The sequence below is a fragment of the Aotus nancymaae genome, unplaced genomic scaffold, assembly GCF_030222135.1.
Source record: "Aotus nancymaae isolate 86718 unplaced genomic scaffold, 86718_ANA_hifiasm-v0.15.2.pri h1tg000012l, whole genome shotgun sequence".
NCBI lineage: Eukaryota > Metazoa > Chordata > Mammalia > Primates > Aotidae > Aotus > Aotus nancymaae.
Genome location: NW_026988423.1, coordinates 30322999 through 30338536, shown reverse-complemented (window position 1 = coordinate 30338536; position 15538 = coordinate 30322999). Strand labels below are relative to the sequence as shown.

General features: G+C 38.9%; 2 protein-coding genes across 9 annotated transcripts; one reads left to right on the top strand and one right to left on the bottom strand.

Annotated features, from left to right (window-relative positions):
* The first annotated feature begins 427 nt into the window (after positions 1 to 427).
* PUS3 (pseudouridine synthase 3) lies at positions 428 to 9854 on the top strand. 2 transcript variants are annotated; one of them, XM_012470173.2, is made up of 4 exons: positions 428 to 478; positions 7003 to 7423; positions 7537 to 8093; positions 9049 to 9854. In XM_012470173.2, exons 2-4 carry the CDS (start codon positions 7049 to 7051, stop codon positions 9548 to 9550), a joined length of 1434 nt encoding a protein of 477 aa, XP_012325596.1. In that variant the 5' UTR covers positions 428 to 478; positions 7003 to 7048; the 3' UTR covers positions 9551 to 9854. The 2 variants fall into 2 exon arrangements, with proteins under 2 accessions (XP_012325596.1, XP_064231620.1); XM_064375550.1 differs by lacking the exon at positions 428 to 478 and having other exon boundaries at positions 4911 to 7423.
* HYLS1 (HYLS1 centriolar and ciliogenesis associated) lies at positions 2639 to 12951 on the bottom strand. Of its 7 annotated transcripts, none has more exons than XM_012470174.3 (4): positions 12144 to 12950; positions 11575 to 11646; positions 7931 to 8055; positions 2639 to 3959 (listed from the first exon to the last, which is right to left on the bottom strand). In XM_012470174.3, the coding sequence occupies exon 4, from the start codon at positions 3933 to 3935 to the stop codon at positions 3036 to 3038; it is 900 nt and encodes a 299-aa protein (XP_012325597.2). In that variant the 5' UTR covers positions 3936 to 3959; positions 7931 to 8055; positions 11575 to 11646; positions 12144 to 12950; the 3' UTR covers positions 2639 to 3035. The 7 variants fall into 7 exon arrangements, with proteins under 7 accessions (XP_012325597.2, XP_012325598.2, XP_012325599.2 ...); XM_012470175.3 differs by having other exon boundaries at positions 11575 to 11643; XM_012470176.3 differs by lacking the exon at positions 11575 to 11646.
* Positions 12952 to 15538: the final 2587 nt, after the last annotated feature.

Below are 15538 nucleotides of genomic sequence, written 5' to 3'. Positions count from 1 at the left end.
GCTGAAGCAACGCTCCCCAGCTGTGTTCGGTCACTCTCAGGGCACTTAGTCGCTTGTGTTGAGATTATCATATTCATTTCAGCTTTTAATTTAGATTCCAATAGTAAGTGTTTTCGTCTCTCAGTGGTAACTTTCTTGTTTAAGTAGGTACAAAATCGAGCCAAGATCTTCAATCTTTTAGTTTTCGTGTAAGGATAGCAGACATTTGAAAAATTATCTCTATTCTTTTATTACAGCGTAGCACTAGAATTTCTCCTTTTGTTGCTGTCCTGCCACGGGCCCAGATTCTCCCTTGTGGATGGAGAAACGATAGCTATACTAGAAAACCTGAGGTGAATTCTAGCACCAAGCTCGGGTCTCAGAACTACATTTCCCACAACCATGGACTACACCTCCCATGAAGCCCCAGGCGCGTGCGCAGAAGACGCACAGTGACAACTTCCTGTCTCAGAAACGCGGCACGGCCGCTTACTGCAAAGTAAGTGTGGGCTCTTTGGGGTGGGTTAATTTCTGGGTTCCACAGGGGAAGGGACAAACGGACACACTGCTGAACGGTTGTCTTTTTGCCCTCTTACATATACTTTGGTCTTTTCAGAAAAGCATTGGTGTATGGAAATGAGACCTCGCTTAAGACCATGTCTTTCTTTTGTGTCTGGTACTTTCTGGAGCTCACGGCGGTAACTCGCAGCTGTAGGGACATCTTTAATTCCATCGTGACCGGAGCTTCCGTGGCCCTTGGACTGTGGTGTACAAAAGTGCTCTGCTGCCCCACTTAGAATTGGGTGCTCATAAAACTAAACTGTGGTAGAAGTTGAGATCCCAGGAGTATGTGGGAGGCTGTGGCAGCAATTTTCGAATTATTTTGCTTTTTAGTGATCATAGTGCGTGCCCACGAATCTTTTGGACAGTACTCTCTCTTCCCTTTGGATTAATACGAAGTTTATCAAGAGGAATGCTATTTTTGTTAACCCACTGGTTCCTGACGGTAGGACTTTTTTTTTTTTTTGAGACTGTCTTCGAGGCTGAGTGCAGTGGCATGATCACTGCTCACTGCAGCCTCGACCTCCTGGGCTCAAGCGATCCCCCCACCTCAGTCTCCGAGTAGCTGGGGCTACGGGCGCACGCCATCGTAGCAGACTAGTTTTAGATTTTTTTTTTTTTTTTTGTAGAGACAGTCTCGCTGTGTTGCCCAGGCTGCTCTTGAATTGCTGGCCTCAAGCGGTCCTCCCCGTCTTGTGCTATCAAAATGTTGGGATGACAGGCGTGAGCCACGGCGCCCAATGTATGGAACATCTGGTGATGGCTGTTTTAGTTTGTAATTGATGCTTAGGGTACACACGAATTCCCTCTGTGGTCACTTGGTAGCCCTGGCCAAGGTGTTACCTTAAACGTCTGCTTGGGAACTACTGCACTTCACCCTGAAAATGGGTAAAGTGTGCTGGAAAAAACACTGTAGTGTACCAAGTCTTGTTTTTGCCACAAATCTGCCTTAAGACCAGCCAGACTCACTCCCTGGCCTAGTTCTTTAGCTAGCAGGGGGGTTGAACTAGGTAACTTTGGAGGCTGATTTTGGTAATACTGGACTTTGAGATCTAAATAAATCATTGGAGTGTTCTGCAAGTTAAAATCACCATACAATTTTTGACCTCATAAAAAGCCAATGTGTAAATACAAATTACCTTTAATCCCACTGCTCAAGAGTTAGGTTTTGATCTTTCCCTGTATGTACAGAGTGTATAACTGAGATCATGCTGTACAGTTCATGATACATTCATCTAATTTTCACCTTCCCAAGATTCCCAGTGACTATTTAATATTCTAATATCTTTAAAGACATTACTGTTCCACTGTTGGAAGACAGTTTGCAGTTTCTACTTATTTGCAGTGAGTATATCCTACATGTATCTGAGTCATTAATTACTTCTTTTCCTGATACTTAGCAAATAGAACCGGGTGAATGTGTGAATTATGTGGCTTTAAATGTTACAGGGAAAATGATTTTCACGGATAGTAAGGGTTAGTCATTCACATTTATGTTAGAGCTTTTCTCCTTGAACAAGCAAACTATTTATGCCATCGTTCTTTTGGCCTCCAGTGTTAAAACTGACAACTTTCAGATTTTACATGGTCCCCATTGGGTTAGACATGCCAAGAACCAATAAATTCCAGTTTAAGGTGAGAATTCATATTTTGATCTGCACCCAAACAGGCTAGATTCATTTAGGTATATATGTTTGCATCTGATTCCAGATGTTACTAGTTTGAAATTCTACTGGAGTAGGAATAGCCTTCCAAGTGACGCATAATTCCTACAAAAATCTCAGGAGCAAATTATAAAAAGCATGGTATTCCAGAAATAACAGCTGACAGGTAAAATATTATTGAAATGATTCTGAAGTAAAACAGTTTTGAATCCTGTTTGTTATATGGTACTGTTTTGGAGCATTTATTAAAAAGTAGTTTAAAGCTACTTGGATTTGTATACCTTTAGTAATGACGGCTATCTATGTTGTTACCTCTCTCCCATCCGTTAGGACTGTGTAAAAGGCAGGTTTTTGTTCCTTCTTTTGAGCTCTCATCACAGCTCAGGTTCAAGATCATCTTAGGGAAGTATTTAATGAAACAATATTCAAGTTCATGAATTTCCAAGATTCTTTAATTGATAAATGTAATGCCCAGCAACTTAAAAAAACACACATTAAAGCACAGCAACTCACATTGCCCATAGGTAAAAAAGGTTATAGGACACAAAGGGCCCTTACTGATTTGGCAAAATACTAATTTGACAAAATAGAAAGACCAGGTCTGTTTTTCTTTCTCTGATATATCTTGCAATTGCTGGATTTGAGTGTTAATTTGGAAGTTTTATATGATACCAATATGATATATAGCTAGGAAAGACCAGTGATAGGTGAAGTCCTTACTGTAAAATGTTCTATAAGCTTTTCAAGTCAGTTGTTTCTATTTAAAAGGAAAGATAAAAAGAGCCAGGCTATCTCAAACAATCCTGTGAAAGACGACAGTTTAAAAAAGATTTAAGGAGGACAATGAGGGAAGGGAAGCTTCCTGGGTATGATACCATTTGCAAGGTCACAACGAACACCCCAACGGAGTGCAGACCTTTTCTTCTCTGTTGGTACTAGATAATTGTTTGGGACATACACGTGCTGAGGTTTGGGTTGGGGTTCTGTTTGACAGAGCATCTGCTCTCGGACACCCCAGCGTAATTCCTTCCTATGATCTTCACCAGGTAAGCGTATTGAGTCCCAGTCCCGTTTGTACTCAAAATACCGGGCTACCCGGTCTGTCTTGCCCCGGTTTCGGCTTAACTGGTCCAGCCTTGGAAGAATAACGGACTTGGGTCTGCTGGCAACAATCAGGTCTTGTTCGTAAGCTGGAGAGCCCATTCCTTCTTTTTGTAGAGAGCAAATGAGCTGATCTTGAGAAATTCCTTGGTATTCATGTGGTGGATTAAGTTTTTGTGAAATATCAAATGAGGATTCCCTGTCTTCCTCGAACTGCACATTCATCAGCTTTTGTCTTAAGTCCCAGAGACCCTGATCATTTTCTGTACCAGATTCTGATTCACTGATAATCGACTCATCTGTCACTAATACTTCCCCATCTGGCTTTCTACGCAGCACCTTTCTCTTCATCACTGGCTTTCGGAGTCTTTGGGAGGCCTCAGAGACTGTTTCTGAAGTGATACTACTTTCTACACGTGGGTACTGTAGTTGCACAGGAAGAGTAGGTCGCTTCCCTGGGGCTACTGAAACTTTACTGTAGGGATCATATTGGATAGATTGGGCTTCTCTCCTGACATCTCCTTTACCCTGTCCTGCATAGATGTGGGTAAAAGCTGTAGCAGCTACCAACATTTGCTCTTCTGGATCCATACTGGCCCATTTTTGTCCATCAGGTACAAGTTGTTTCATTGCTTTCCTACACTGTAGGACCTTCTGCAAGAGATAACATTGGTCAGTTTTCCGATAATAAATTCCCAACTCATAAATTGCTCATTCCCTTATCTCCATTTTATAGCAGTCAAATGGAGAAAGAATGGCTAAGGCAGTCATAAATTCAATACCAGGTAGTATAAGAACAGATTAGAGGGGCATTAACTCAGTTCCAGGAATCTGTTACCTGCTTTCATTACCACTCTTACTCCTGCTTTCTCCTGTCTTGCCACCTTTAGTAGGTCCTGAAACAGGACAGTTTAGTTCTGGCATAAGAAAAGCTTGAAACTACATGATATGGAGCATACCACTTAATGTGCATTATGTAACAGGTACTTAGGGGGTGCTTTATGTGCCTGCCGTTGTTCTACGTGCTTTACATTTATTCATGTAATTTTCAGCTGTGGGATTATCTCCTTTTCACAGATGAATACATAGGGCACAGAGAAGTTAAATAACTTGCCCAGGGTTATTCAGCTAGTCAGTGGTGGAGCTGGAATTCTAACACAGTTTGGCTTCAGAGTGAGTCCCAGCTTTTAACCATAAAAGAGTGATTTGATCTAAAAAAAAAAAAAAAAAAAATCACAAAAGCAGTGTTGTGTTCTCTCTCACACACATACAATGTGTGTGTGTGTATATATATATATGCATACATATAATTTCTATGCTTTAGTAATTTGAATGCATCTTCAGTTGCTGGCTAAATCTGTTCATTCTAGTGTCTGAAATAACGTAGTACTCACATCCATCAGCCAAATACCCAATGCTAGTTTCCTAACTGGATCTGAGATAGGTATCTGCTTCCACTATTTCCTGTGTCCCTACTATTTTTCTTTTTAAACTGAAAAACTAATACATGCACATGATAATTTTAAGCAAGCATTTTTCTCTCCCCCACCAAGTTATACTCTCAAAAGCAATTTCTTATGATTTCTCCAGAAATTTTCCATATTCACATGTACACTTATTTTTTTATACTATAAAGGAGAACAATATACAACTCTTCTGAACCTTAAAGATAACCAGTTATCCAGCTGTGTAAGCATAGGCTGACCTTCATTTTATGCTGCACAGAATTCCAGTGTATCATTTATTCAGCCATTCCCTTACTGATTATTGATGTAATTTAGATTTATAGGTTTACTAATGTTAATAAGAGTATTTGGTAAGTTGCTACTTATTTGGCAAGCATATGAATGGTTAAATTTCTAGACATGGGAGAAGTAGGCCAAAAGTTGACAGCTGTTGCCAAAATGTTTACCTCCAAAGAAGCTGTACTGACCATGTATTAACAGAGCTTGTTTCTCTAGTCCCTCTCCAAAGTGGCATACTATCAAACTGTCTTCGTAGTCAGTTCCTTAAAAAATAGTTCTCATATCCTCTTGCATTTATTTCAGCTGAGTAGAAGTAAGCATTTAAAAATATTTTAGGCTGGGCGCAGTGGCTCATGCCTGTAATCCCAGCACTTTGGGAGGCCAAGGCAGGTGGATCACTTGAGGTCATGAGTTGGAGTCCAACCTGACCAACATGGAGAAACCCTGTCTCTGCTAAAAATTTAAAATATTAGCCAGGTGTCGTGGCACATGCCTGTAATCCCAGCTACTCGGGAGGCTGAGACAGGAGAATCGCTTGAACTGGGGAGGTGAAGGTTGTGGTGAGACGAGATCGCACCATTGCACTCCAGCCTGGGCAACAAGAGTGACACTCCATCTCAAAAAATAAATAAATAAATAAAAAATAAAAATTTTATAAGCTTTTTTCTTTTTGTTTGAAATGTTTGGTCTTTGCCCGTTTGACTCTCAGGTTGCTGGATTTTTTTTCTTACTGACTTTTTCATTAAAACTGATTTATATATTAATGAAATATATATTAAGGAAGGTAGCACTTTACCATCACTTATTTTTTCTTCTCAGTTTGTTGTTTGCCATTTGACTTTATTTTTTGCTTGCAGAAATGTTTACTTTTAGGTCACATCTTGTTTTTCTGTAGTTTCTGGGTTTCTAGACTTGTGCTTAGAAATGCCTTTCCTACTCCAGAATTTCAAAGTTATTCCATGTTTTCTTCAGTACTTTTAGTTTCATTTTTTACAATTTAATTGTAATATATTTAATACATATAATAGCTTAATTTAAAGAACTACTATAGATACAGAAACTCAGTAAAAAACTAAATTAGCTACCTACACTTAGATAACATAGCCTTAGAACAGATGTGGAGATGGTCTTCTCTAACTAAAGTAACCATCAGTCACAGATTGTCTAGGACCATCCCAATTTTAAGGATGTAGTACAGTTGTCCTCAGATTATTGAAATATAACAGGAATTTCTACATTGACATCTACATTACACAGACTGACTTTTTAAACTATTAGAGGTACAGAAATCTTTTATCAAAACATGCATTTAATTCAGCTTAAAAAAGGGGTTAATGTGCTTAATTACCTCTTTTCTCCCATCAAAATTGTTTAAAGTGAGAAAATCTTGTCTCTAGCTTCCACTTCCAATGTGAAATATAACCATCAGTAAGCTTCTTCAGTTAGGCTAGCTTCTACTGCACCACCTACTATTTAACTAATGAATATTAGATGATGGAACATACAAGCAATTTATTTGAAATAAAAGCAACAGAAACCCAGAGCAGACTTAAGTAGCCCATATAAAGAAATCTTATGACTAGAGAATTGAACAAATACAATGAGAAATCAAATGGAAATGTCTTAGAGAAAAAATACCTGTAACATGAGTCCTCAATACACTCAGTGAAGACAGATAAATGAAATCTATAGACATTCTCCCGGAATTTTGACTGCTTTAATGAAACCTTAATAATGACAGCTGAGTAATACTTCTTTCCCTCTGTGAACTGGCCAGACAGAATGGAAAAGAATGATATCTGTGGATGATCAACCCACAATAAAGCTAATGCTTGTATCCCTGGAAAAGCAAAAGTATATTCTTTGGGCATTAAATTAAATGTTCGATACCATCTGAACATCATCAAAGGAACTAGCACTGAAACTGTTGTATCCCTTTGCTCTCTTTTCAGATAGGGCAGACCTGTTTGATTTGTTTATTCCTGGGGTTGTCGTATCATGGCTGATAATGATGCAGACAGAAACCAGACTGAGAAACTCCTAAGAAGAGTACAAGAACTGGAGCATGAGGTGCAAAGACTTAAAAAGGAACAGGCCAAAAATAAGGAGGACTCAAACATTAGAGAAAATTCAGGAGCTGGAAAAACTAAGCGTGCATTTGATTTCAGTGCTCATGGCCAAAGACATGTAGCCCTAAGAATAGCCTATATGGGCTGGGGATACCAGGGCTTTGCCAGTCAGGAAAACACAAATAATACCATTGAAGAGAAGCTGTTTGAGGCTCTAACCAAGACTCGACTAGTAGAAAGCAGACAGACATCCAACTATCACCGATGTGGGAGAACAGACAAAGGAGTTAGTGCCTTTGGACAGGTAAGGGCCAATACACTGTTTCTCCAAGCAATACCAGGATATTCTAGGTCTACACACTGAGTACTGAGAGTATTTGTGTCTCTCAAACCCAGTATCTTTCTTTTACTCCACAGGTGATTTCACTTGACCTTCGCTCTCAGTTTCCAAGGGGCAGGGATTCTGAGGACTTTAATGTAAAAGAGGAAGCTGCTGAAGAGATCCGTTATACCCACATTCTCAATCGGGTGCTCCCTCCAGACATCCGTATATTGGCCTGGGCCCCTGTAGAACCGAGCTTCAGTGCTAGGTTCAGCTGTCTTGAGCGGACTTACCGCTATTTTTTCCCTCGTGCTGATTTAGATATTGTAACCATGGATTATGCAGCTCAGAAGTATGTTGGTACCCATGATTTCAGGAACTTGTGTAAAATGGATGTAGCCAATGGTGTGATTAATTTTCAAAGGACTATTCTGTCCGCTCAAGTACAGCTAGTGGGCCAGAGCCCAGGTGAGGAGAGATGGCAAGTACCTTTTCAGTTATGTCAATTTGAAGTGACTGGCCAGGCGTTCCTTTATCATCAAGTCCGATGTATGATGGCTATCCTCTTTCTGATTGGCCAAGGAATGGAGAAGCCAGAGATTATTGATGAACTGCTGAATATAGAGAAAAATCCTCAGAAGCCACAATATAGGTGAGTTAAAAAATAAATGGTGCATGCCTATAATCCCAGCTACTCAGGAGGCTGAGGCACAAGAATCGCTTGAATCTGGGTGGCAGAGGTTGTAGTGAGTTGAGATCGGGCCACTGCACTCCAGCCTGGGTGACAGAGGGAGACTCTGTCTCAAAAAAAAAAAAAAAAAAAAAGAAATATCATATCCTTCTCTCCCCCATGATTATCTAAATAATTAAGTCACTGATTTTGCCTTCATGAAGCTTTTAATCTGAATTATAGAATGTTATGAACATGTAAGAGGGAGTAATATCTTCTACTTTCCTCTCATTGTTCTATCCCATGAGTAAAGAGGCAGGTGTTTTAACCAGGCTCCTTAAGTAAAAGGACATTCATTTCTACATCCTTGTTGTTTCTGAATTTATGTTAAGAGGTATTGTTAGGATGTGATAAAACTGAAATGTGAATAAGCTATTCGTATTAAATCTGGCTGGTTTTCTATCACTGAGTAGTCATCCTATTGTAATTTTGAATTTTTCCTAATTTCCTATTTCTGAAATGGTAGGAAAGAAAGAATAGTCAAGATTTTTCTTTTGACAACAGGCTGAGATAGATACCAATAGTTTTACTCATACTGAGCAAAATTGCAATGCCATTAACAAATCTGGAAAAAACATCAGCTATTTTTTAATTTTATAGCAGCACGATAGAGCCATGTCAACTCTTATAGCTGTCTTGTTAGCACTGACATTTACCTAATATAGATCAGGTTCATCTATGATTTGTTGCATTTTTCATTACTGTAATAAAGTTGTTCAAGGTTAGGGATGGTGGTATATTTTCTTAGCTATTAGACTATTAACATCAACTGTGGCCCCCTACCTGGCTCCCTTAACCCAACTAACTCTTAGTTTTTAAGGAACTGTTAGATGGCTGATATATATTCTCAAACTCTTTCTTTTCTCTTTTTCTCTAGCATGGCTGTAGAATTTCCTCTAGTCTTATATGACTGTAAGTTTGAAAATGTCAAGTGGATTTATGACCAGGAGGCTCAGGAGTTCAATATTACCCATCTACAACAACTGTGGGCTAATCATGCTGTCAAAACTCACATGTTGTATAGTATGCTACAAGGACTGGACTCTGTTGCAATACCCTGTGGAAGAGAACCAAAGATGGATGGAATGATAGAATGGAGAAATGTTAAGCCCTCTGTTATAAAGCAGACCAGTGCTTTTGTAGAAGGAGTGAAGATGCGCACATATAAGCCCCTCATGGACCGTCCTAAATGCCAAGGATTAGAATCCCGGATCCAGCATTTTGTACGTAGGGGACGGATTGAGCACCCACTTTTATTCCATGAGGAAGAAACAAAAGCCAAAAGGGACTGTAATGACACACTAGAGGAAGAGAATACTAATTTGGAGACACCAACAAAGAGGGTCTGTGTGGACCCAGAAAGTAAAAGCATCATTTAACCACAGACAATTTGCCAGGATCTAGGAACCACCTAATGGTAGGTGGACAGAAAAGGAAAAAAAAATTTACTTGCAAGTACTAGGAATTCAGATTATCAGCTCTTAAAGAAAAACGCAGAAAGACTAAAGCCCTATTTAAGGAAGTTACTGCTTTAATAAGAAAGTTCAAATATTCTCTTATCCCTGTCCAAAAGGATTAAGAGATTAAAGAAGCAAAAAGCAGTTGTAAAATGGAGATGTGTTTATGTACACCTGGAAACCTGTGCCTTGTATTCAAATTCATTAAAGCCTAATCCTGCAAGTATCTAATTAGTTGTGTTTTTTCCCCCCAAAGCAGATGAGATATTCACCACTCATCTGAGTTTTCATAAAGTCTTTCTCCTGAGTATCTTATTTTCTAAGATAGAATTTAAGAATATTCAGTTAATTAAAGATTGGATAAATTGGTCTAATGCCAGGCATGAAGTTACCTACCTGGAAGTTAACAAACTAATAAAGCATAGTACCTTATCTTACAAAGCACATAAATCTAGTGCAGAGGTTGGTAAATGTTTTCTGTGAAGGATTAAAGAGTAAATGTTTTAAGCTCTGTGAGCCACAAATGGCCTCTATTGGGTACATATTTTTACAATCCTTTACAAATGTAAAAAGCACTCTTAGTTCATGGACCATGATGTTTGCCAAGTCCTGGGCTAGTGGTTATAGGCAAGTTCTTATAGAGGAGATATTAAAGCTAAATCTTGCAGAACAAATGGGAGCCAGTTAAAGAACCACTTTAAGGATGTCTAAGGCAGAAGACACAGTTTGTGTAAAGGATTATAGAGGACAGCATATGCATTCAGGCAACTGTGAATCCCTTGGTATGGCTTGAGAGTGACAAGAACATAGTTTAAAAAGGTAAGCAAAAGTCACATTTGTAGAGCAAAGGCATTCTTTAAGAAGCTTAGATTTTATTTTGCAGGGCCACTGAAAAAATTTACATGCCCTATAGAATTGCGTGGCAAAAATATTGCTCTAGGTATTCTATGGATGGGAAGAGCAAGATTGGAGGCATTGTGACCAAACTGGGAGGCAAAATATGATAACAGTGGCCTAGAAGATATTCATAGGCAAATGGAGAGAAGTAGATGAACTTAAGATGAAGAAAGTAGAAACAACAGGATTCAGTGACTAGATATGCTGTTCAAACATAGGGAGGCTTTCTAGATAACTCCTTTTTCAGATGTGAGAAACATGAGTGGCCGGTAGTACCACACACTGAGATAGGAAAATGAGATGGGGCTTTGCTTGTTCTCAAAGCAAAGTTAATAAGTAACCCTCAAAATATTACTTGTGAACACCAGTATTTATTCAAAAGAACTCAAAAGTTGTCTTAAATACATTATCCTTTGTAACCATAGAAATAATAAACAACAGACCTTGAACTCAGACCTTCTTCCTCAATAATTTTCATTACTGCAGTGTTATTCACATTTAGAATTTGTACAAATGCTACCTCAGAGAATGAGTAATTTTGCAAACTCACATTTGAAGTCTTGTTTGTTCTACCTATGATGACTGTCTTGACTTATGGTAACTACCAAAAATGCAGTCACTAAATTCTTACTCTTCTAGATTGGATAGTATAATCTAGACAAACTTGAAAGGATCTTTTTTTGTTTTGTTTTTAGATGGAGTCTCACTCTGTAGCCTGGGCTGGAGTGCCGTGGCACAATCTTGGCTCACTGCAACCTCCACAGGTTCAAGCGATTCTCCTGCCTCAGCCTCCTAAGTAGCTAGGATTACAGGTGCCCACCACTATGCCCAGCTAAGTTTTTGTATTTTTAGTAGAGACAGGGTTTCACCATGTTGGCCAGGCTGGTCTCGAACTCCTGACCTCAATTCGCCCACCTTGGCCTCCCAAAGAGTTGGGATTACAGGCGTGAGCCACTGTGCCCAGCCAAAAATATTTTACTTAAGATCTCAGACCCTGATCCTCTAATTTATAATTCTCCCATGATTATGAGATCCAAAGTTTTACTTACCAAGCAACAATTAGTTTTTTCCTACCCATGTTCAAGACTCCAGGTATACAAATGTTTTCTATCCTCCAGCTGCTAGTGCAAATAACACATGGGACAATTAAAAACAGTACTAATATATATAAATCATAAACTAATGCTGCATAATTGTTACAGAAGCCCAGCAGGGGGTAGACCACAGAATAAGACTTCACTGAAAGAGTTCCAAATTTAGGAAGTAAAATAGCATACAAAAGGTGAGGTGAACTTGTAGTACTGAAAAGTACATTATAATAGCTTTTATATCCTAGCAGAGAGGGAACCAGAAAATATCCCCATTTTAGAGATGGGGAAATAGTGGTACAAAATTACTTAAGATTTATTCAAAATTGTCCGTTGTATCATCCAAGTCTTCTGGATTTGAATCATTATCACCTAGTCTATCAACACTTCACTATGCCCTGAGTATTCTTAAAATATAATTACTTTGTCCTTTAATTTTGATTTAAAGATCCTCTTTTTCATGTAATCGATGAGCCTGGTGGAATTAAGTGTAAACCAAAGTTGGTTTTTTTTTTTTGTCAATTTCTTACCTTGTTTCAATGTGCCTTGATTGGTATTTGCATTCAAGTTGATTAAAAAAAAAAAAAAAACCTAGAAAAGAAGAATACAGTTAAAAAAAATTAACTAAAGTAGTGATACATGGAACAAAAAGCACTAACCAAAAGTCACTGTTAGGAGACTGTGTAGAAGCAAAGGAATCAGAGGATCAGGGTCTTAAATCTTAAGTAAAATCCTTTCAAGGTTGGCTAGATTATACTATCCAATCTAGAAGAGTAAGAATGTAGTGACTACATTTTTGGTAGCTGCCATAGAAAAAGTAGAGACAGTTATCACAGGTGTAACAAATGAGAAGCCCCCAAATGCAACTTTGCAAAATTACTTGTTCTCTTAGGTAGCATTTGTACAAATTCAACAGTCTCTGACCCATGGTAGGGAATTAATAAATGTTAGAACAAAGGAACTCTTTCAATAGGTTGTGAAATTTAAATGATACTTTTTATATATATCTATACATGAATAACAATTTGAGAGACTCTGTTTGGGCCAGGAAGATTTTTGGCAGTAAAGCCAAGAGGTTTTTTTTTTTTTTTTTTTTTCCCTAAATGGCATGTGTCCTACTATACAGTGATTAATGTATTATTTCCTCTGCATTTAAACTGTGTCATATTCCTTTTTCCTTTAACCTATGAAGATGATGTTTCCAAACAGTAAATAAAATACAAACTTTAATAAGGTCCACAGGTAATATAATATAAAAGTAATATATTATATTACTTTTATAATATAAAATTCTAATATAATATAAAATTCTAATAGAAAAGACCGAACAATCCTTTCTCTTTAGAGGAACTTTCACATAAAAGCTAGAGCAATTTGTATTTTGTAAACACAGACAATGACCAAAATATCTAACAATATCTTCTCTTCAAAAATCTTAGTGACTCAGAGTCCTAGGTTTAGCTAGTTACAATCAAAAGGATTTCAAGGGTAGAAGGGCAAAGACTTTAAATTGAGATAAAGGGTCTGGGTCAGTAGCCAGACTCTGACAGTTACAGGGAGGCTATTGCAGAGTTATAACAAATTTCTCTACCTCTGGGGAGATAAGCAAGCAGCTTAAAAAATCATAGTATTAAAAGAAAACATCCTACCACAAAGGCAAACAATACCATAATGAAGACAAAAGAGACAACAAACTGGGAGAAATACTTGTAACAGGTTTAAAAACCAGTAATTTGGCCGGGCATGGTGGCTCACCTGTAATCTCAGCACTTTGGGAGGCTGAGGTGGGCAGATCACCAGGTCAGGGGTTTGAGACCAGCCTGACTAACATGGTGAAACCCGGTCTCTACTTAAAAATACAAAAATTAGCTGTCTGTGGTGGTGCACACCTGTAATCCCAGCTACTTGGGAGGCTGAGGCAGGAGAATTGCTTGAACCCGGGAGGTGGAGGTTGCGGTGAGCCGAGAGCGTGCCATTGCACTCCAGCTTGGGTGACAGAGTGAGACTCCATCTCAAAAAAAAAAAAATCAGTAATTTGAATTGCTTAGAAATCTATAAAAGGGAACACATAACAGTAAGATAAGGGAGAAAAGACAGATGCTTTACCAAAGAAATAATAAACAGTCTGGGTGCAGTGGCTCATGCCTGTAATTCCAGCACTTTGGAGGCTGAGGTGGGAGGATTGCTTGAGGCCAGGAGTTCAAGGACAGCCTGTGCGACACAGCAAGACCCCCATCTCTTAAAAAAAAAAAAAAGAAAAAAGATTAGCTAGGCATGGTGGCATAGGCCGTAGTCTCAGTACTATGGAGGCTGAAGCAGGAGGACCGCTTGAGCCCTGGAATTCGAGGCTGCAGTAAGCTATGATCTGGTCACTGCACTCCAGCCTGGGTGACAAAGCTAAAATCTGTTTCTAAACAGCAACAAAAATTAATAAACAGAAAACATGTTCAATCTCAATAATGCCCATAAAAGCATTAAGACATCATTTTAGAAGATTTTTCAATACCCAGTGCTGGTGAGTGTGTGAAGAAATAAAAACAAGTACCTTTATTATGCCCTGTGTGTTGGGGATAATCCGTTTTTCTAGAGGGCAGTTTGGCATTATTATTATTTTTTGAGACATAGTCTCTCTCTGTCGCCCAGGCTGGAGTGCAGTGGCCTGATCTTGGCTCACTGCAACCTCCGCCTCGCGGGTTCAAGCGATTCTCCTGCCTCAGCCTCCCGAGTAGCTGGGATTACAGGCGCCGGCCACCACGCCCGGCTAATTTTTTTTTTAAATCTTTAGTAGAGATGGGGTTTCACCATGCTGGCCAGATTGGTTTCAAAATCCTGATCTCAAGTGATCGGCCTGCCTCAGCTTCCCAAAGTGCTGGGATTACAGGCGTGAGCCACCGTGCCTGGCCCAGTTTGGCATTATGAATCAGAATTTAAACTGTACCACAACTTCTAAGTCATAATCCACTTCCAGAAATTTATTCCAAGGACATAAATTGGACAAGAATGCAAACATGTATACATACAAGTGACCACTACCATATTATTTTATAATTTTATGAAGAGACATTAGTAGGGGATTGGTTAAATAATATGTGATACAATAATATAGCCATAGCAAGAAACGCCGTGCATACATTAAAAATGGTAATGCATATCGACACTGACAGATAAATGTGTTCCCAATTTATTACTGACTCAATAATGCACGATCTCCTTAATTTACGTTCTTTTAAATTAACATTATATTCATAACAAAATTTAAAATACATTTTATAAAGAAATCATGTAAATATAAGGTATATATTCATTATGAATATATCTGAAGTAAACCTAAATGTGAACAGTGTTTTATTTGATGGTTATCTGTGGCTGCTGGAATTTCGGGTATTTTCTTTTTTCTTTATCCATACTAAATGTCGCTCGGATTTCTAAAAACATGTACATACTATGTTTGCATTCTTGTCCGATTTATGTCCTTGGAATAAATTCCTGGAAGTGGATTATGACTTAGAAGTTATAGTACAATTTAAATTCTGATTTATAATGCCAAACCGCCGTCTAGAAAAACGGATTATCCACAACACACAGGGCAGAGGGTGCTTGCTTTCATTTCTTTATCTCTCACCAGCACTGGGTACTGAAAAATCAATTTAAAACGACCTTAATGTTTCTCTTTGCATGCTTAGTGAGACTTCATACTTTTTAGAATAAAAAAAGGTTTATTTCCATTTCAGGGTGGGCAAACACCTTGCACAGTTCCATCAGGCAGTCCACAAAAGGTGCAGCCAGAAAGCGAGAAGACATGCTCCGCCTCTCAACGACAAAGCTCGCAGTCGCCCCGCCCGGCCGCGGGCGTGGCCAGGACCCAGGTAGCCAGCGGCCTCCGGGACTGCGCTCCCACCCCGGGGCCGTCCGTGGCCTCCGCCTG

Excerpts from the sequence above, each read along its gene's own strand:
- PUS3 (XM_012470173.2), top strand. The coding sequence starts at position 7,049 with ATGGCTGATAATGATGCAGACAGAAACCAGACTGAGAAACTCCTAAGA. Across the intron at positions 7,424-7,536 it reads GAGTTAGTGCCTTTGGACAG|GTGATTTCACTTGACCTTCG; the intron begins GTAAGGGCCAAT and ends TTTACTCCACAG. Across the intron at positions 8,094-9,048 it reads CCTCAGAAGCCACAATATAG|CATGGCTGTAGAATTTCCTC; the intron begins GTGAGTTAAAAA and ends CTTTTTCTCTAG.
- HYLS1 (XM_012470177.3), bottom strand. The coding sequence starts at position 3,935 with ATGAAACAACTTGTACCTGATGGACAAAAATGGGCCAGTATGGATCCA.